The 21,629-nt window shown below is 41.6% G+C and overlaps 2 protein-coding genes across 9 annotated transcripts in view; one reads left to right on the top strand and one right to left on the bottom strand.

Annotated features, from left to right (window-relative positions):
• CBX3 (chromobox 3) overlaps positions 1-3,097 on the bottom strand; it is a 17,371-nt gene extending 14,274 nt beyond the window's left edge. The window contains exons 1-2 of one of the 5 annotated variants that reach the window (XM_084620597.1): positions 2,800-3,097; positions 266-316 (exon numbers count right to left, since the gene is read on the bottom strand). In XM_084620597.1, coding sequence (XP_084476723.1) covers positions 266-289 — 24 coding nt within the window. In that variant the 5' untranslated portion in view covers positions 290-316; positions 2,800-3,097. Of the gene's footprint in view, positions 1-265; positions 317-1,780; positions 1,932-2,033; positions 2,174-2,799 lie in introns of those variants that run through there. The other 4 variants (XM_084620596.1, XM_084620598.1, XM_084620599.1 and 1 more) reach the window with 4 other exon arrangements.
• HNRNPA2B1 (heterogeneous nuclear ribonucleoprotein A2/B1) lies at positions 2,240-19,168 on the top strand. 4 transcript variants are annotated; one of them, XM_084620592.1, is made up of 13 exons: positions 3,826-4,047; positions 9,066-9,176; positions 10,534-10,680; positions 11,864-12,074; positions 12,434-12,535; positions 12,618-12,698; positions 13,759-13,821; positions 14,826-14,945; positions 15,202-15,327; positions 16,520-16,602; positions 16,756-17,684; positions 17,922-18,052; positions 18,819-19,168. In XM_084620592.1, exons 1-10 carry the CDS (start codon positions 3,973-3,975, stop codon positions 16,579-16,581), a joined length of 1,098 nt encoding a protein of 365 aa, XP_084476718.1. In that variant the 5' UTR covers positions 3,826-3,972; the 3' UTR covers positions 16,582-16,602; positions 16,756-17,684; positions 17,922-18,052; positions 18,819-19,168. The 4 variants fall into 4 exon arrangements, with proteins under 4 accessions (XP_084476719.1, XP_084476720.1, XP_084476718.1 ...); XM_084620593.1 differs by lacking the exon at positions 3,826-4,047 and adding an exon at positions 2,240-2,379 and having other exon boundaries at positions 16,756-18,052; XM_084620591.1 differs by having other exon boundaries at positions 16,756-18,052.
• Positions 19,169-21,629: the final 2,461 nt, after the last annotated feature.

Consider the following 21,629-nt stretch of genomic DNA (forward strand, 5'->3'; position numbering starts at 1 on the left):
CACTTTAAGTCAGAGAGCTGAACTGGAGCACAGACCTCCATTAAAGAGAGACGTTCTTTTGTTTTGTTTGTAAGATGGCAGTTTTATTTAAGCCAAAGTTAATGTCCTTTCTATTAGCCTTACTTTCTGGATCTGAGATTTTAGTCAGAATAATGCTGGGGAGGAGAGATGTGGATGTATCTTCTACATGGAGATGCCAAGTTATAATTTTGAAGAAAAATACTTCGGTTAAATCCTTATATATTTTAGGTGCTCATGAACTTACCAATGTAGTTTTATTGGAGGCCATTTTTATTGCAGACTTGCAGAGCTTTTACTAGAAAAATGTATGACAATTAAAAGGAAGTTTACATTACTCAGCGAAAGGCATCCCAATACAATCATGGTCCTTGTTCCAACCCCCATGTGTTCACTGCACATAACATTTCAAGTGTGGATTAAATCCAGAGAACTAGATTACTAGTTTCTCTGACAACCCACAAACACACCATTATGCTAGCCATCACTCTTGCTACTGATTGTGTAGGAAGGGTTACAAGAATGTCCTTCCACCAGCATAAAGCAGAGATGTTTCAGAGAGAGGCTGGGAGAACCATTAGGATATATATTTCCTTAAACCCAATGGGATAAAAGCGTTCGGATTCTAGCAGTTAACCAAGAGATATTTAAAAGCATTTTCAAGATGCAAAAGTTAGATTTTAATTAGCAACAGCTAAGTATCTGTAGTGTAACATAGTAGTGAGTTACCAGTAACCTTGACACAGCAAGAAATACATATAAACTGCAGATTATGTTAAAGCAATTGTAATGTTGCAAATTTAAGGATCAGAAGATAAGAGTTAAGGCTAATACAGACATTAACTCTGCCAAATTGCACACATTGTATATTGAAGACTAAAATGCTTAATTAAGAAATATACATTTCATTAACTTAAATAGATTATACAAACATATGGTCTGGATGAAGCAAACTCGTCCCCTTTCCCATACAATTTCTCACACTAATCACCTCTGGGCACAGATTTCACCACCCATTCCTAGAAACTACAAAATGAGCAAGACAAAGGTAAACCTTTATTAAAGGCCAGAAGAGGCATTTGACTCAGCAATCCCGCCCAATTCTCATCTCCTGGCAGCCAGAGAGGTGGTATCATAGCCAAATCCGGTGGGGGGCGGGCAGAGGGTGAGGGTTGGGCCCTGCTGCTGGGCACCTCATCTTGTCTCCATTGTGATGAGGGGAGGGAAACAAAGGCCCGTGGTAGAGGAATGAAGGGGTAAGGCTGCACCATAGGCTTGTGGTGGGTGCACATAAAAGGCCTGGGTGACCTAACGGGACTAGGCGAGCCAAATCCGGTGGTTTTGCACGGAGTAGGACCAAGCCGCAGCCCAACATAGAGGGGGAAGCCCTGCGCCCCTTTCCCCTTGTGAGGGAGGGAACAGCTGTGGCCACACGACAGCCGGACCCGGCAAGTCATGTGCGTTGCCCAAAGCCGCCCGCCACCATTTCACACAGCCGCCCTGAAGAGAGAGCGACGGCCCCTTCCCAGCGCCACGTTGCCCCCTCGCCAAGCACGACCATTGCGCTCCAAGGCTAAGCCAGGCGGACCGCGGAAAAACCGCCCCCCATGCGGGGGGCTTCGCTTTGTCTACTGAACGCGCCCACTCCGCCTCCACGCTGGGTGCTACCGCGTCTCCCCAGGCTGCCCCCCAGCGTCTACCCGCTCTCCTCCCCACACCCCTCACGTTGCACCACGGCGAGGCCCAAGAACCTTCCTCCTACCTCGGGGGAGAGGCACCCCCTGGAGATCCCGGGGCTCAGCTCCCTTTTCTCCCGCCCAGCGCCGCCACTTCCCTTCAGCTGGGCTGGCTGCTAAAGGCGGGCAGCGGTGGCGGCGTTGGGCTGGGGGGGCTGGGGGGGGGGCAGGACCTTTGCAGTTACACCAAACACGAGCCCAGCTGCAAGGGATTTGGGGCGCTGCCCAATTCACGGCGAGGTTAAATTGGAAACGAAAGAAAGAGAGAAGGATACAGACTTCAATGGTGCCCGGCGGCTCAGGTTTCCCGTCTCCTCCTTGCTCCCTGCGCGCACTGAGCAGCAGCGACATCTGAGGGGGTGGGGGCAGCGGCTGGGGCGGCTACTGCGGGGTGTGAGCGCTGAGCTGCGCGCTGGCTGGCGGCGGGGCACAGCGCACAACGCCGCCTACACGCTAGCTGCAGCCTCCTGCCGCCGCCGCTGCTGCTACCGTGTCGCCAGTGCGGGAGCGAGAGGGGGGCCAGCCAGGGCTTCTCTCCGAGACGGCAGCTTGAAACACGGGGACGCGGCCTCAGCGAGCGCCTGGGCGAAGCAAGATGCCTCGCGGAGACAGAGAGAGCGACTGGGTGAGTCCCGGGCCCCCCTGAGAGCGCGCTATGGCCGCCTGGCGAACGGCCACCGCCAGCCTCTGCCTGGGCGCGGCTCCGAGGCGGGACGGGCCCAGCGCCCGAGCGCAGCGCCGGCGGGGGAGAGGCCCCGCGTCGGCCGAGGGGCTGTTGGCGGAGGGTTGGGGGGTTCGGTGACGGAGGAGAACGTGGGGGGCGGTGGGGCGAGGCGGCTCCCGCGCGGGGAGGGGGGGGCAAGTAGAGGAGCTCGGGGCGCTTCACTCCTTTGCCCAGTGGGGGGAGGGGGGAAGATGGGGCCATGCGGCCACTTTGCCGAGGGCGGGCGGTGGCAGACCGCGGCCATTTCCCCACTGAGCTCGGCGCGGGGGGAGGGGAGCCGCCGAAGCGCCATTTCCCCGGCGAGGCGGGGGCCGCACTCACCCTTTGTGGCGGGGCCGCTGTGCGAGGAGCTGGCTACCGCGGGGTCTGCTCTTCTCGCTTGCTCGCGGGCCCGGCTGGCGGCGTCTCAGTGCTGGCGCCAAAATCTGGCCACTTATCACTTCCTCCCAGGCCGCCAGAGGCGAAGGTGCCAGCCCGCCAACAAAGGGGATCTCGGGGGTGCACACCCAGTGCGCTCCGGGTTTGGCCCTCTGGCTCCTGCTTGCACCACAGGTGGGGGAAAAGGAGACCTTTGGCTAATTATATCTCTCTTGCTGCGAGGATCAGTCTCCGGGCAGCTTCGGCAATTTCCGGAAAAAACCCGAAGCTGGAGCAGACCCCGAGCCGAGCAGCTTCGGCTTTGTTCGGCCACCAGAGGCTTTCCGGCTTCTTTTGCCGGAAATTACCGAAGAAGCCATTTTAGGCGATGATTCCTGTTTCGGCTCTTCCCGGAAACTGCCGAAGCGGATCGGCAGTTCGTTTTTTTCCGGGTAGTGCCGACGTGGAGTAGGTCCACGACGACGCCTGCTTCGGCTTTTTCCGGAAAAAAGCCATTGCTAACGGCGTTGCTGAATTTTTACTACGTTATTGAAACACAAACATCCCGCAGAAGTGCGGGAGCTCTTGGGGGTGTTTAATTCGAGTCGAGGTCAAAACAGCCAGAGACCGTTATGAGTGGGAAGGGGAGCGAGGGACGGACCACTGCGTGGCGATGCATTTAAAAAGACGTAACAGTTAAGGCAGCCATTACTAGAAAGGTTGGGTCGTATTCTCAAACAGGGTTACGTAGACCATGAGGTGTATGGTACGCAAATTTGGGTTGTACAGCTGCGAAAGGTGCGTTTTAGTTTGTAGCAGTTAGTACCTTTACGTAACAAAATACTTATTCGTAAACCCGTACGCTGTTAGCGCAGCTCTAGTAGTTGCAACTTTCCCGTTAGCTGATGCGCTTGGTGGCGCAGTGGGCGAGACTTGGTGGTTTTCCGTAGCAGAGACGTTAGAGGGGAAGGAAGGTTCTGGAAGCGCCGCCGGCGGTTGGGCTGGTGCGCAGCACAGGGAGGCGGGGGTACACGCTGCGGCAACAGCGCAAGCGGAGGCGAGTCCTAGAGCCGCCTGACAGACCGTTTAACCGAGCTCCGGTTGTGCTAGCGAGCCGCGCGCGCCCTAGGGGTGACCATGGAGGGCAGTAAGCGAACCGGGTCTCTCTCTGGCCCTGCGAAGCGCCGGGATCAGGCCGGGGAGGCACAGATGGTAATGGCGGTAACGAGGGGGAGGGGTGAATGGGCCGGGGAGGGGAGGCGGCTGGGTCCTGCGGTAGGGAACCTCCACTGTGAAATAGCTGAGAGGAGTGGCGGGTAGGGACAGGAGGGTGCGCTGAGTGGAGCGGCCCCGTTACCTGGTGCAGCATCTCTCTGTGGGGGGGGGTCTGGGAGCCGGTGCGTTGGCTGAGAAGGGCGGTAGCTAGTTCTGTTCCGGCCCGAGGGAGAAAGGGGGTAGCCGGGGCCCTGTTCCCGAGGGTGGGGGGCTGGTGGAGCGGGCGTAGCCGAACCTGCGCGGCCGGCCAGAGAAGATTTTCCCCTCCTCTGCGGCATCGCGCGCCCCAAAGCAGCAACCATTTTCCTTCTCTGGCCACTGGCGGCTGCCCCTGTCTCCCGGCGCTGCCACATGGCGGGCGCTGCGCGGCCGCCGCTTTGCGCTTGATGATCTCGGGCCTTTGCGGCGCCAGTCCCGCTGCCGCGTTGGGTGGGGACGCCGAGGAGGACTCGTGGAGTCACACACGAATACGACTAGCTCCTTTTGAGTAGAGTCTGCGCGGTGGTGGGGGAATGGGGAATCTAACCCTAACCCCTCCCCCCATCCCGTAGAGGCTTCATCCCTCGGCGCTCCTTTTTTGGCGGGCACCCAGTTGTCGGATGTTGATCAGAAGCTTCCGCTCTCCTATCTCTGGCCGCCATTTTTGCTGATTATGATCTTAACCTGCTTGAGTTTGCAACAGTTCAGAGCCATTCTTTCCCTGCCTCTGTAGCTGTTTTTTTTTATAAAACACATTCCTTGTGATTGGATGCTGTCTTCTCAAATAGAGGTTTCACATTTCCCCACCCTTTGCAGATTCGTGGGACATAATATAATCTCAGAACTGGCAGACTCCTAGTTACTCATTAAAATCTTACCCATCATTCGCTCCTGTGAGGGGAGGATGCATGATGGGAAGCTTTAAAGACCACTTATACCCTATTCTTTTATTATAATTTGGGCGGGGGGGGGGAATTTTCACCAAGAGTATCATAGAAGGTGGGAAAACCATCAGATGGTTTGTGTCATGTGTATTTTATACCAATTAATGTTAACTTTGGTATTAATTGATGGTATTTGATTTTATCTGAAGGGTTTCTTTTAAGTTGCCATATGAGACTTAGGCCTTACTTTTCACTACGAACATTAGACCAGTATAGTTATGCTGACAGAGCTCCCTAGTGTAAAGAGTCTACTGGTGGGAAGTAAGTTTCTGTCAGCAGCAGAGTAATCTGTGTGCCCCTCTTCCCTCTTCACTCCCTAGAAGTCTCAAAACTCCAAGACCATGAGCCATCCAAGGCAGGGCATGGCACAGCATCAAGTATTTGAGCAAGTCAGTACTGTACTTTGGGTGGGACATGCTATTTTTGATGTACTACACTGCAGTTAAAGAGTTGAGACTCCAATGGCAAACTTCAGAATATAATTTCTGTAGCTCATCCTAATGGAAGTGTGTGGTCACAGTATGAAAACTTTAGTACTGAAACTTACTTTATTTTTAGGTCGCAGCATGCATTTTTTTGTTGTTGTTTTTTGGTGGTTTTTTTGTTGTTGTTGTTTTTTCCTTTTGGCTGAAACAGTTCTTTGCATATAATCTCAAACTTTAATTGTGCAAACATCAATTTAACAGGGGGACTAGGCTGTTTACTGGGCTACCTTCTTTTTCCTTCCCGGTCATGCTGGCTGCTTCTTGTCTCAGTAACATATTGCTTGTATGGTGAAAATATTACAAAATTATATATAATTTTTAGCTGTCCTGCAAGAAACTAGTTACCAAGTGTTCTGCAGATCATCAGAACTGTCGTGTCATAGATTCTAGTACATAAAAAAGGTGGGGAGGCACTACCTTTTATTGGACGAACTTCTGTTGTCTTGTCTCGTCTCTCTAACGTCCTATGCCCAACATGGCTACAACAACACTGCTTATTCTAGTAATTATTTATCTTCAGAAGGTATTTCAAGCCCTGTAATCTGTTGCCAATACATGTAACTTAAAAATACCTGGTTTGGTAGTCTGCTTGCATGCCAAATGATAGTGATTTGATCTGTTTCGTTAGCATTCCTTTTCTGCCAAATACTCCAGTTAGGAGTTTGAGGTAGGAGGGTGCTTTGTGAAAAATAAAATAAGTTTATGGAAATAATGTAGTGGCCCAAATATTCCCATTCACTAATGATAGATTCAGGTCCTTTTATCTTCCCCATTCCTTCTCTTTCAATTGTTCGCAACTTGAGTAGTGTGGGTTTTTGTTTTTAAAGGGGGGGGGGGATTTTGGGGGCCTGTATATGGGTTAGTACTGACTCAACTTTTGATAACTCTCTGTGTGCCTATTGCTTTCCTCAGGCTTTGCAGATTGTTTTGCAGCAGTGCAGTAAAGTAACTAGAATGATAAAATTGAACAGTAAAACATTTTACATTGTTGTTGCAAACCTACCTACTGACTGCAGAGCCTGAGAAGGGCAGCAGGATATGCAGCTATATCAAAAGCAGATTTGGTATTCTCTCTCCAATTTCGTTTAGCTATTGGGGCACACTATGGAAGTCTTGCTTTAGGCAAAATCAAGAAGCTTTTTTTATTGGTCAATGTGAAAATTCAACTGGAAAAAAAATTGAAGGGGATACTGTTTTTAAAACTATTTTAAAAAAAAAAATCTTGAGTATTTTCTCAAATGCTCAGTGTTAGTTTTTGATTACCTGTTAGGCTACCTTTTCTTTCTCTCAACATGAATAGTGAAACAGATTAGCCAGCTACGCTTTTGTTAATCTCATTCTGTTCAATATTATTAGGTTCTTGTACCCTAGTCCAATGCTCCATTGTTGGCAGTATAATATATACAAGATTTTTTTTGAAGCTATTTCTATTAAAATAAAAAAAATTGAAGTGTGTGTAAAACCTCAGTTTTTACAAATTCTGTATTGGAGCAAATTTGACCAAGCCAATCCTCTCATGTTCTTGAAGACTTGAAAATAACCCACTAAAATTTATCGGTATTCCCAAAATTTACCATTAATAAGTGTCTCTTCACCCTAAACATGATGATTCTAAAGGAAAAAGAATCTAGCCTTTCAAAATTACTTACCCAAGTGAGTGGGTAAGCAGAATATTGTGAGGGAATAATTAAGTATCCAATATTGGGGCAAACCAGTGTGACAAGGCATTCATTCCATCTTTTTGATGGTGTTAACTGCTCTGGAAATTTTTACTGACTTGAAACTTCTAATTGTGCTAATAGCTGCTTCCTTTCCAAGGTAGTGATTCTTCTCCAATTTGATAATAAACTCTTCAGTTGTTAATTGAGCTCTTCATAACTTTGGCTATTTGTTTTGTGGTAGCATCTTGACATCTCGGTACCGTTATGCTAGATGTAGTACACGCCATGAAAATTGTCCCTGATTCAATAAACTTCGGCTGTTGGCCATTTTGTTAAGATGAATTGCTTTCATTCCTCCTCTTTATATATTGCTGTTTCAGTATCCTACAATATTTAATGTACTGTATACCGGGGTGGCCAAACTTACCGACCCTCCAAGCCACATACTGTAATTTTCAGAAGTTTGAGCACCAGGCGCACCTGCCTAAACCCCACTCCTACTGAAGCTCTGAGCCTTGACAGGTGTTTCTCACAGGGCTGAAGCCCCAAACTCCCTTTGCCCTAGTCTGGTAGGTGGAGGATGGTGGGGGGCTCAGTAAGCTGCCCTTAGTGCAAAAGTGCTGTATGCAGCTTGTGAGCCTTCCTTTGGCCACCCTTGGTATATACCTTAGTTTTCTGATGGCCTTCATCACCTGACTAGCAAAAGGTAAATTTGCCTTTCTGAAGGCTAGATCTTTAAAAAAATGAAACTATTTTTTTTAAAGCAGGTAAAATAAAGTATATTATATGAGAGCTTACTGTTGCTTAGAACTGCAAAACATAAAATCTGTTTGCCTTCACGTACCTTTCCCAGAAAACAACCCCTATATCTTACTCTAAAATATCTACTTCCTTTATTGTATGCCTGATTTTTTTTAAGTTTTTTTTTTTTAACGGAGTATGTATCAAGGCAGAGTTAGCCTATGTGAATAACACTAGTTCAGAATATGTAGTCTCCTTTTTTTTATTTTGTTTTGTGTAAATTTTGCCTGGGATAGGCATGGCTACAACTTTCAAGCCTCTTTTTGATACAAAATAGACCTCAACAGTAAATGTAGAAATGTCTGTCTTGGAAGAGTACTTAAGATACAATGAGGAAAAAAAAAGTAAGCTGCTTCCCACTTGAGGCCTGATCCTACTCCTATTGAAGTCAATGGCAAAACTCCCATAGCTCCTTAATATGTACCTCATGAGAGCTTTAATTGTCCATATGTGAATGAATTGATGAAAGAGATTTAATAGCTTAAGGTTTTTGGTGTCTGAGCCTATAAGTTTTTATTTGATTACAAAAGACGCTCCCCCACCCGCATTTTGTGTATGCCTCATATAGAAGCTTGTTTCTCCTTTTCTGGTTTGTACTGGTGAACATCAATTCGAGCACAAACACTTCTTTATAAACACTTCTTTTAAAAATAAATAGCCTGCATTTTGGAATGAACAACATAAATCGGTATCTTCTAATCTGGTTTTGTAAAGAGACCACACAGCTCATCTATTATAATCTATGGGGTTTTTTTAAGAAGACGCTATTGCAGGGAGGAAAACTTGATGGCATTTCAGTGGACATTTCTCCAGTTCTAAGAGTACTTAAAACCTAATTTTAATTTTTAATATATTTGTGAGTGGAAGGAAGGTAATTTTAAAAAACACTGAAATTGTAAAGAGCTACTTTTTTTATAATATATGGGTCTGTATTGAATGGCAATAATGAACTTCAGATAAACACAATCTTTTGTTGAAAATGAGTATTCATTGACATTTGTGAACATGTCTGAAGACTTACTCTGACATTAAACAGTAGTATGGGAGAAGTGCAAATGATATTAATACTATATTCTCTAAATTAGAGAGAAAAGGAGCAGTTTCGCAAACTGTTCATTGGTGGCTTGAGCTTTGAAACAACAGAAGAAAGTTTGAGAAACTACTATGAACAATGGGGGAAACTTACAGACTGTGTGGTAAGTTGCATGTGCTAATGTATGCTGATAATGTGGACTTAAAAACTTGGTAAAAATTGCATACCATTTTCTGAAGTATTGGAATAGCAGTAGATTACTATTGTGACGTATGTTGAAGTATTTAGAATTTTAACTGAAAATATAAATTGTTGAGTACTTACATAACCCAGACACCTGAGGCTCTTGGCCTCAGTCTTGTCTTTTTGCAGGAGGGCCACAAGTTAACTTTGCCTTATCTATGTTGGGAAGGGTAGCATTTTAATAAGAGAGCAAATAGAAGCATCTAGTTGATCCCTGTATGCTTCATGTGAGATCTTTAGAAAGCTTTATGTATAAATTGTGGTTGAAGTCAACAATTTCATGAACAATATGCATGATGAAGGGTAAAGCCAAGTTTTCACTGTAATGCAGAATTATACAGTTCAAATACTTTAATCATGAGTAATTGGGTTAAAACACCTGCTTTTGTGTAGAAAGCAGGGAAAATCTAAATTAAAGATATGTAGATTTATTCTGTTCAAGGCCCATCACTTTTGGTTTTTATTTTGTTTTAAATTTCTCAGAAATCTATTGGTGTTCATTACAAAATATACAAAAGGGGTAAGAAGTGGTGCAGGGACCCCCCCCCCCCCCCCAACTGTGAAGTTAAACTTTGAGGGATAGGAGGACAGAAAAAAAGGGGGGGGGACGACAAATAGAGACACGTAAGAATATTTAAAGTAAAAGAAGGTTTAATCTTCGTCTGGAGCAGGTTGCTGGAGCCAGAAGGTTCTGGCTTTTTTTTTTAGGACTTGAACACACACAGAGAGAGAGGCAGGTGTTTAATCTTCCACTACATTGTCTTACTTTAACAGACAGCTTCACATTTACACTGAGGCCTGGTCTACGTCTAAAATTAGACTGACTTAACTACATCACTCATGGTGTGAAAAATTTTGTGCCCCGTGAAACAGTTACCTAACTTCCACTGTAGAAGCAGATAGGTCAATGGAAGAATTCTTTTCAGAGAGGTTGATGAACAAAATCGATGGAAAAACCCTTTGGTTGATGTAGGAAGCATCTGCACTAAGGCGCTATAGTGGCACAGCTGTAGCATAGATCTACCCTTCGACTAACTTATTAGTAACATATCTATCTAATGTATTGCATTTTCTTAACGTCATCAGTATTTTCATGTACTTGAGTGGTCCAAAATTTAGGTGAAGATTGATTAAAAACCAAATAGCAGCGTTTGTAAAACTGGGAAGTTTTTCAGTAAAAATTTGTCAAACTGAAAACGAAGAGCCTTGTTTATACTTAGTGGTAGTATGAAAACTTAGTAGTGAAATAGTAAAACTTCCTGATTTTCTTTTTGCAGGTGATGAGGGATCCTGCAAGCAAACGATCGAGAGGGTTTGGTTTTGTAACATTCTCCTCTATGGCTGAAGTTGATGCAGCTATGGCTGCAAGACCTCACTCAATTGATGGAAGGGTAGTTGAGCCAAAACGAGCAGTAGCCAGAGAGGTGAGCAAAGTACTGAAAAGCAAAGAGGCTTTTTACATTATGAAAGATTAATGTCTCTGATTTGGTGAGAAACCAGCTTATCCTTAAAAAGGAAAAGGAGTACTTGTAGCACCTTAGAGACTAACCAATTTGTTTGAGCATAAACTGCATCAGATGAAGTGAGCTGTAGCTCATGAAAGCTTATGCTCAAATAAACTGGTTAGTCTCTAAGGTGCCACAAGTACTCCTTTTTGCGAATACAGACTAACACAACTACTACTCTGAAACCTAGCATATTCTTACTGATAGAATTTCAATGCTTTTTTTTGTAATTAAGAGTCTCTGGTTAGGGGCACATGCCTTTTTCCTTTCTCCTTTATCTTGTTACCACTTTTAGAAGCTTTACAGCAGTACACATGTAGACGTTGACTTGTGCCAGTTTGAATTTAGGACTTGATTGACAGAAGCCATTTCAGTTTTTTAGGTTGAGTGACTACTGCATTGGTGGGGGCTTAAATATCAAAAGTTTAATCCCTGCTGTTGTAGGTTGGATATCCTAGTAGCAGAAGCATTTGGGGAGCTGTTCTTTTTGATACTAGAGATCAAGGGTGAGATTCTGGCCTCATTCATGGAAGACCACGGGAGTTTTGCTAGTGACTTCACTGGGGCCAGGATTTCACCTAAAGTTGTCTGGCACTTAAAAGATAGGCAGACAAATTAAATGAAGTTGTCTGGAATGTGAGTATAATCAGTTAAAATGAAAAGGACTCAGTCAGTTTATAGATCACAGTTCTGTCTGGAAAATTTGTTCCTTGCTATTCTTGCAAGTAAATGAGATTTCTCTTAACATTTCAGTTCTATCAAAATATATTGATCTATTTTTTAACTTTTCTTTTGATTACACTTCCTGTATAATTTTCATTCTTTCTGCAGCATAGTCTGTTTCCCCTCTTGCTTGTTTAGAGCTTTTCGCATAGCAACCAGAGGTAGTTGCTTTAAAAAATAGAAGAATGATTGTAAAATTAAAAAAAAAGGCAGAGGCATTCCAGATAATACGGTTTATCTGAAAACACTATAAACTCACTTCTTGAAATTGATTTAGATTTCAAGTTGGCTGTCTTTAAGATCTTCATTAAAGAGTCCATATGCAAAACTCTCTCTTCCACTAATAGTTTTGGAAAAAATATTTGTTAATTCTTTCAAGGAATCTGGAAAACCTGGTGCTCATGTTACTGTGAAAAAGCTGTTTGTTGGTGGAATTAAGGAAGATACTGAGGAACACCACCTTCGAGACTACTTTGAGGAATATGGGAAAATTGACACTATTGAAATAATTACAGATAGACAATCTGGCAAAAAGAGAGGTTTTGGCTTTGTTACGTTTGACGACCATGATCCTGTTGATAAAATTGTATGTAAGTAAACTTCATTCCACAATTTCATCTAACAATATTGCTACTTAAGGTCCCAATATAGAGAACACATAAGCATGTGAGTAAGTTTTTGAATGTAATTGGATTAATTACATGCATAAATGTTTGTAGGAACATGGCCTTAGTTTTGAATCTTCAATTTATAAATTTGATGGGATCATGTAATAATACTACCTGAAATTATCCTGACATCTTTATGACTTCTGGATGATTGGAATTGGTATTGCAAAAATGTGAGGAGGGAAAAATTATTTTCTCTTTGGCAGTTTAGCCATTCCTGAGTTAAACTCCAGAAGCAACATTTACTGCGTGTAATTTCTTCTTAAATTTATGATTTACAGTGCAGAAATACCACACCATCAATGGCCATAATGCAGAAGTAAGAAAAGCTTTATCTAGACAAGAAATGCAAGAAGTTCAAAGTTCTAGGAGTGGAAGAGGAGGTATTTGAGTTTCACTTCATGCTTTTGGGTTCAGAGTTTTCCTATAATACGTACATTAACAGGAATCTAAAATCCATCCTAGGTAACTTCGGCTTTGGGGATTCACGTGGAGGTGGTGGCAACTTCGGTCCAGGACCAGGAAGCAACTTCAGAGGTGGATCTGGTAAGGCTACCAGGCTTATCCCTTTTTTATTTTTCTTTTGGGTTTCAGTTTGCTCTGTAGGTTACTATCATCTACTGTAGTATTGGCAACAAAAAACTTCTTTTAGAAAAGACTAATAACAAACCTCTTATTAAAAAGAAATTAATCTTTGTGATTAGAAATAACAATGGAAAAGAATCTATATAAATGTATGAAGTCAGTGTTTTTGAGCTGTTAGTTCACTTTAATACAAAAAAGCACTGTGACCTTGTCTGAAGTAATCGGAAGTTTTTTATAAAGAAAAAAGCAAAAGTGGTCCATTTTAGAGAATGTATACAAAGTAATATAATAGATTGCTAGAGTAAATTATTACAATTTTAGAGTGAGCTTTTAAGTATAAGTAATTGGCAACCAGGAAACTGCTACCTTGACTATCTTCAGTTCAAGTCCAGAAATACAGCTCCACTTTAAGAGAAGAAGATTATTTAAGGTGATGGTTGTATGCCTTGTTTCTGACAGATGCACATTTCTTGGTTTAGGGTGCATATGTCTGAAGCTTTAAATTCAAATGACCAGAAAGCTTAAAATATTTTCTTAAGTCCATTATACTTTTCTCATATATACCCCCTAGAAATGGCTGTGGGTCAAAAAAAAATTAAGGCTAAAAGTAAGAGAAATACTAATCGCCAAAGTGATTTTATTTATCCTTAAAGAAGGTTAATCACAGTTTGGAAACTACAGTTACATTTTGAAATTTGTATTTCAGATTAATACAGCAATTTATAATATTGAAAGTTCATGATCTGTGTTTAGGGTATTATGTTTCTCCCGCAAGAGTTGATCTCAAATATGGTATTTGTGACACCAGTTTTTGAAACGGACATACACACAGCATCTGCTTGGTACTGTATTTGTGGGTTTAAAAGTAAACTGGTTTTTTGTGAATTTTTTTTAAAGAACTAGCTTTAAATTTTTAAAATTGAGGTGACATCTTTATATATTTTAAAAATTCCAGCTCACTATTAAGAGTAAACTTTTCCAGTTCCGTACAGATGAACTAAAAAATACTTATTTCCAACAGATGGATATGGAAGTGGTCGTGGATTTGGTGATGGATACAATGGATATGGTGGAGGACCAGGAGGTTAGTGTAGGCTAGTGGGGTTTTTGTAACTTCTCATACTTGAAAAGGTTCTATATTTTTTGTTACTAATCATATTAAGCTGTAGAGCCATATTGATCTGGTTCGGGAACAATAAATAACTGCTGATGTGTTTTAATCCTTGGTCTTTAACTGTGTGGTTTGCCATACATCCAGGGATGACCATGCCTTCCCTCATCTCCTGCCCGTGAAAACCTGGTGTTTCTATCTGCAGTTTTTCTCATTTTCTTTTTCAGCCCTAATCTCCAGTACTAGATTATTCTACACCCAAATACCTGCACTTGCTGATAAATGTATGCAAGCATAACCAGTCTGGTGGTTTTCCCTAAGGCCTTCTTGCATTCAAATCCATGTTTCTCATTTTGGAAGTATATAATACTTTTGCCACACTACTCAAAGTAATTAGTTCATCCTGATGGCTCATGCTTATGTACGATTTTCTCCCCCATTCCTGAACTGCACACTCAGTCTTCACCCTATTAAAAAAAATCATGTCTTACACTGAGGTTTTTCCTTTCTATACTAATGTTTTGTGTTCCTTTATGACTTCGCAGAAAGTCTGTCAAAAGAATTGGTAAAGAAAGTTAGTGACTTTTTAAAGACTTGAAAATGTAGTGTTAACTCCGGCTCTGTGTTGCTCAGCAGTGCTTTTCTAAACTATTAAGCTTTCTGTAAAATTTAGGATTTATATAAAGAAAAACCACATCTCTTTAGACCTAAATATCATGCATTGGTAACATTTCTGTTTTAATCCTTAGGCAAAAACTGCAGTCAGGCTAAACAGTTAAGGGGGAGTATATAGCTTTAAAAACTTCTATTTGTAGAAATCACCCTTCAAAACTTCCTGTTGGCCTTTTTGTCCTTCAGTAGACTGATGCTGAAGAAAATTAAAATCTTAGTTTTAGCAGAACACTGCGATCTGAGGAATAGTACAACTGACTTTTTTATAATGTAAAGTTACTATTTAAAGGCTTATTTCATAATAGGTGGCAATTTTGGAGGTAGTCCTGGTTATGGAGGAGGAAGAGGAGGATATGGTGGTGGAGGACCTGGATATGGCAACCAGGGTGGGGGCTACGGAGGTGGTTATGACAACTATGGAGGAGGTAATACATTTGCTTAAAACATTTAACTGAAAGTTTAGTTTTGGACTAGCCTGAGCAAGATTATTGACTTGAGAACGTTTTACTTCATAAGTGTTGTCAAAACCAGTATGCCATTTTCTATGGTCAGTGAAGAAAAATAATTGACTTTAGTGACGCACTACTTTCTTTCTTTCGTTTTTTTATCTTGATTTGTTAGGTTTGTAATAACACAGAGAAATAATTCTTACATTTACCTCTTTTTGTGTCAATAATACAGGCAATTATGGAAGTGGAAACTACAATGATTTTGGAAACTATAACCAACAGCCCTCAAACTATGGTCCAATGAAGAGTGGAAATTTTGGTGGTAGCAGGAACATGGGGGGAGGACCATATGGTGGAGGTATTGTATATGTCATGGGTTGAATTGGGACCAAACTTTTCAGTGGCCTTTGATCCTTTGTAGAGAGCAGGGGACACGTACGGATTAATCTGTGTACAGAATTGCTGCATAGTCTTTTATAAATCCAACTTGCCAGCAGAATTTTAGAGCCAGTAAACAGTAGTTAAAAGAGTGGTAGTGGTTATCTGTGAGTGCGCCCAAAAGAAAAATACATTGTCAGCATTAAAACAGTGTGATTTCAAATAGCAAGATCATTATTTGGTGTGAAGGCCAGTTTTCTTAGAGCTGGAACAGTTAGTTTTTGTGGTGATGGTGTTTTTGTGTGTGTGTGTGTTTGTTTGTTTTTTTTTAAATATGTTTGCTAATAGTTTGTTTACCAGATTGTACTTGGGTCAGATATGAACTTTCAGTGGTCTAGTCAATATAGAGTTTGTTTTGGGATACTAACTTCATGCACATTAAGTCTGTTTGTTTGTAAAATATGATATATGATGTAATATCACACTTCTTCCCTGCCTTTCCCAAATTTTAGTGTTAGTAAATGTCATAGGGATATCAGTCAGACAATAATTTAGTTTTGGCAATGGGTTAATTTTTTTTTAATAAGCCTCCTATTTAAATTCCTAAGCATTAGTTAGGGTGATGTGAACAAATTATTTACTATGGTAGTAATTATCACCAACTCGCTACTCGCCACTAAACTTTGTTTTTTCTCTCTCCCGTATTAGGGTCATTATAAAATTTCTGCCTTTTTTTCTTTTTGGTCAGCAGCTTCTAAAAAAGTAATGCTTTTACATGTGGAAAGCAAGCAAAGGGAAATTTACTTCAGACCAGCCTTCTGTAAGGTGTAGTATGTGGGTGGACTGCTGTACCCACATAATACATGTTGCAGGATCAGGCCCCAAGAGTGCAGCATTATCTTCCCTATTTGAGTATATGTTTAAACCATTGGAATTTCTCTTGCTGCAAGAATCTTGTGTTCTGTTTTCAAAATGTAGCTACCATGGCAGTTCTGGGGGAGGGGGAGGAGGAATAATCTCTCATAGAGGACAATGACAGGTTAGCTTTATATTCAAGGTGGTGCGCACATTGTCATCTTGAATTAAACCAAATATAAATCTTCTTGTAAATGTGCCTGGGTTTAAAAAATAAAGATGTAAATGTCGTCTATCCTGTTGTTCCACAAATGCAGGAAACTATGGTCCAGGAGGCAGTGGAGGAAGTGGTGGATATGGAGGGAGGAGCCGTTACTGAGCTTCTGCAAACTTGCCATGGGTAAGTATCTTTATAAGTGCTAAAATTGCAGTGTTTCTTGAGACTTAGCTGCAGGAGTAAAAGCTTTTTAGGATCATATTATCTTTCCTTTAAAAATTCATTAGATGGATAATTTCATAACCTATTTTTTACTCTTTACTTCTGTTGAAACAGGCTTCACTGTATAAATAGGAGAGGATGAGAGCCCAGAGGTAACAGAACAGCTTCAGGTTATCGAAATAACAATGTTAAGGAAACACTTATCTCAGTCATGCATAAATATGCAGTGATATGGCAGAAGACACCAGAGCAGATGCAGAGAGCCATTTTGTGAATGGATTGGATTATTTAATAACATTACCTTACTGTGGAGGAAGGATTGTAAAAATGCCTTTGAGACAGTTTCTTAGCTTTTTAATTGTTGTTTCTTTCTAGTGGTCTTTGTAAGAGTGTAGAAGCATTCCTTTGATAATGTTAAATTTGTAAGTTTCAGGTGACATGTGAAACCTTTTTTAAGATTTTTCTCAAAGTTTTGAAAAGCTATTAGCCAGGATCATGGTGTAATAAGACATAACGTTTTCCTTTTAAAAAATTTAAGTGCGTGTGTAGAGTTAAGAAGCTGTTGTACATTTGATTTAATAAAATAATTCTAAAGGAAATACTGTGTAATTATAGATTATTTTTTTTAAAAAAAATATTGTAAAGGCAAGGAGTGGGTAGTATAAGGTCCCACAAATAATACAAAGCTGTTTGTTGTACATGTAAAATTAAATGCTGGTCAGAAAAAGTATGTTGTCTGTAAATTATCAGGTTTAAAATATCTAGATAACTTAAGGGATATCTCTGCAAGGAGAAACACCTTTTTAGATCTTTTAGATGCTGCTTCTTCAATGGCAAGGAAAGGAAATATCCCCAGCGAGGTACTCTTCCAGGGACACAGGTCTAGTACAAGAGAACTCTTGAAAACGGCACTAAGTTCAGCCAGTCTTAAAAAGCTGCGCTGTATTTCTGCAAAGCTTTAACTACCGTAGTTTTATAAGGATGCCAACGAAGGCTGAGGGTGTAGAGCAAAATAGTTCTAAGCTTCAGTTAAACTTCTTTAGGTAAGATCTTATTTACTTTTCCTTTCTTAATGTACCAAAAACAAGAAACTAATACTATATGACAGTCTCTTTCAGTATAGTGGTTATCATATGTAGTTTAACATAGCAATGAATTGAGTTAACCATTACCAACTGAAGAGAATTTTGTGAATCCTATATTTTTCTTGTATTAAATTTTGACATCACGTTTTCTTAAATTTCAGCTACTTAACATATTTTTTTCCTACTGGAATCTAGCTTTGATATGAGCCATGGACAAGCATAGACTACTGCTACTGTACACTGCTACAGTTGAACAAATGAGACCTGCAAGTGTCCATTAGTAAAGTTTTGCAAGGGTTCCATACCCGATGTTGGTAGTTAAAATGGTAGGTCGGCAAGTTAATTAAATCATAAAATGTTCTTTACACTTTGCAACCTTCTTATTTTTCTGGGGGTTTTGATGTGCAATGAAGATAAGAGTAGTTGTACAATAGTGTTAATGCTGTTGGAAGTGAAATGTACTGCATCTGTCTGTTCTGGCAACAGTATTTTATGTAGCGCATTGCACCCTGAAGGATCCCAAGAAACTTTAGATTGTTTATATAATAGAGAATTTTCTTCACTACTGAAATGCATCTACCTCTCGTAAGGAATATGACACCCATTCTTCTTTAATGCTGCATAGTATTTCTTTAGGAGGGCAAGAGAAGGTCTTCAGTTGTAACTACAGGTGGAATTTTATATACTGTATATGCAGAATGTTATTACCTAAATTGGAATTTGGCTAGGATACTGAGGTTTCCACTGTCTTTTACAGTTCTTACCGCTAATAACTCTTAGCAACAGATTCTGTCACCCTTACGCTCTTATTGAAATCAGGAAGATTTTACATTCATATGCTATTCAGCATGTGTAAATTGGTAGAATCTAACCCCTAGTTTATTTTTTGTATTGGTTTCATTGCCTGAAACAGGCTGCACACCTAAAGAACAGGTATACAACCAACCAAAGGTGTATTCGTTTTGTGATCTGCACATTAATGAATTGTTTATAATTTTTGAAACTGCTGAAGTTCTTCCATAGGTAATATGGATAGACATACATGATAAACATCTTCAGATACACTTTATTTTATTTTTTTTCCTTTGGCAGGAAGGTGCCATGCTGCAGGTAACAAATGAAGAAGTGGTCAACCACAGACATGCTTCAAGAAATAAGATATTCTGAATCATCAGAAAATAATTGCTTTTTCTGGCTTCATTAAAAATCTATAGGTTAAATGAATCCTGATAATAAAACATCTCCGTTAGTACAGCCTCCTGTAATGCTGGGGTTTTTAAAAATATAAAATGATAGTAATAACTGTCTGTAAATCTCTTGAATAAAATTCAGGCGGGCTAGGAAAAGCGGACCATTAATGTTATGAAATAGCAAATGTTATATGAATAGAAACATTAAATGCATATTTTTATCGCGTTAAAATAAAATATTTTTATACCAAAGTAGTTCTAGTGTAATGATTAATAAATCTAATGTGTGTTAACAACACTGTTTATATACAATTAAGTTGAGCCTTTGAGGCCTTTCAGAAACATACATTTCATTTTGAGGGAGATTAAAACAATTTGACAACCATATTGATATAATTTGCATATCTGAGTAATCATTCACATGCGTGTACTTGTTCTGTGCTGGGAGAAACAGCATTACGCAGTCAAGAAGCTACTTTGATTTTGGACAAACTTCATTTGTTTCTAAATAAGTAGCTTTTTGGCTACAATTTTTATCCTACTGTATGAAAAAGTCTCTTCTGTCTTTGAAAACTAATTGCTTAAGACAATTCAGATGAGTCAAAACTTGTTAAATAGGGTCTTATTTAGAAACAGCTTTGCATTTAGCATGTAAGATGTAATGCAAAACTGTGATCTACCAAAACCCAAGTTGACTTTGTTTGTTTGTTGCTTACTGTGTACAATATTACACCTGGGGAAATTCTGTTCCACTGCGCACACACAGAATTCATGTCCCCTGTAGATCTCTCTGCTTCCCTGCAGGAAAAATTACTTTCTGATGGGGAAGCAAAAGGAAGCTGCAAGAACTGTCACATGACCCCTCCCCAGCAACCAGGGTAAATTGTTTCAGGTGTCCAGAGCATTCGGTGGAGAGAGAAATCACTGCAGGGCTGGTGGCTCCTACCCTGCCCAGGGCTCAGCTGCTAGTCCCGGCTGGGTTGGATGGGACTCTCTCTTCCCTTGCAGTGAGGGGCTGGAGCCAGGTCAGACCCACCCCCAGAAACATCCCTCAGTGGCATGAAGCTCTGCGCACACAACCTTTCCCCCTTCCTCCCCACTCTCCCTCCCCAGTTTCTGTCCCCATTCTTCCTCAGCTGCAGGGAGAGGAGTCTATATGGGGAGGTGCAACCCTTGTGCATCCAGGACTCCCACCCACTGCTGAGCCTCACCCTCTGTATCCAGTGTCCAGTTGCACCTGTACCAGCCCACCTCGCTCCTTCCCCCCGCCCGCCTGTTCTTGGACCCCCATTCCACCAATCTCTATCACCCACACCACACTGCTGAGCCCCTCTACTGATCTCCAGCCATCTTCACCTGGACCCCCTCAGAGTCCCATTCCCCCTGCACCTGGAATCCCCAATGAGCCTTTGTGCATCCAGATCCCTCTCCTGAGCTGCCTGCACCCAGATTGCCCCAGCCGTGGATTCCTCCACACATGGATCCTGCCAGGCTAAGCCTGCTTGACCTGCCCCTGGGTCAGGGCTGGGCATGCATGCAAGAGACTGTCCCTTTCCCTTGCTATCTTGGTGCACTTGGTGTGGAGGGGCAGGGCCAGCCATTGCACCTCAGTCACCATGGTGGAGCTGCAGAGTGATCTCCCACCTCTGTGCAGCCAGCGGTCTGAGCTCTCCACTGTCATGTTGGAGCTTCCACATTTATTTTGTGAGAAACTATGCAGAGTTTTAAAATACTGTGTATGGAATTCCCTCGTGAGTATAATGTGTATCTTCTGAATTACACATAAGAGGTTGAAATACATTCCAGCTTAGAAGTTACTTGGAAAGCTAAAGCATTTCAGCCTTGTATTGTTTGACTGTCCACTGCACTGAGTTTAAAACAAAGTTGGAAGCTATTATGCTTAGCTTTTCTATAGTAATAGACATTCTTATGTCTTTATGCATTCTTGAAAATAGTTTAAAATAATGTTTTGAGGCTTTAGTATAAAATTTCTTTGATAAAACAATGTAGCAAACCTTTAATTGCATAGTTAATTGCAGGGCTGCACAGGAGACAGCCACTAATCATGATTGACCTAGGGTCAGACCTGTAGTCTTTTGGTATGCTTTCTAATTACTCAGGAGGCTTCCTTCCCTGCTTGGACATGTAACCTGATTTGAGCCAGGTCCGGTTTACAAAAATTTGTTTTGCGTTTAGCAATTCTGTGTTCGCATCCCAACTCACTTGGCGACTTAAGGTGCAAATTGGAAGAAAAACATTTGGGGAGGAATTCTTGTGCCTTTTGTGTTTGTATGACTCCTATTTTCTATTTGAAATAACAGTACTTCACCATTGTGTGAATTTAGCAAAGGTGAAAGCATAATCTGTGTTTCTCTGAGGCTATGCCACCTTCCCTCCCTGTAAAGAGGGGGTGGGGGGCGATGGGGGTGACATAAATGGGGAAACATGCTAAAGCTGTGGAAAGCTGTAACATTTTAATAGATTTTAAGGTGTCTCACTGTAGCATACTTCATTTATTTAGGAACATTCTTAAGAATCTGGACAAACAGGATTCTTGTGTTCAGTGGTGAATTTAGTGGAAAGTTGTGGTTTGTAGTCAACATAATACTAATTCTAGTAATTCTCAATAAGTCCTGCAATGTGTGGTTATTGCTCCTCTGTCTGTAAATAACCTGTCTTCCTTTTTTCCTTCAAACTACTATGAAGCCACTTT

This window comes from Lepidochelys olivacea (assembly GCF_965140295.1).
Source record: "Lepidochelys olivacea isolate rLepOli2 genome assembly, chromosome: 2".
Taxonomy (NCBI): domain Eukaryota; kingdom Metazoa; phylum Chordata; order Testudines; family Cheloniidae; genus Lepidochelys; species Lepidochelys olivacea.

Coding starts and splice junctions, on each gene's coding strand:
- HNRNPA2B1 (XM_084620591.1), top strand. CDS start 3,973: ATGGAGGGCAGTAAGCGAACCGGGTCTCTCTCTGGCCCTGCGAAGCGC. Junction 12,699..13,758: donor CAACTTCAGAGGTGGATCTG/GTAAGGCTACCA, acceptor TATTTCCAACAG/ATGGATATGGAAGTGGTCGT. Junction 14,946..15,201: donor TTATGACAACTATGGAGGAG/GTAATACATTTG, acceptor TCAATAATACAG/GCAATTATGGAAGTGGAAAC.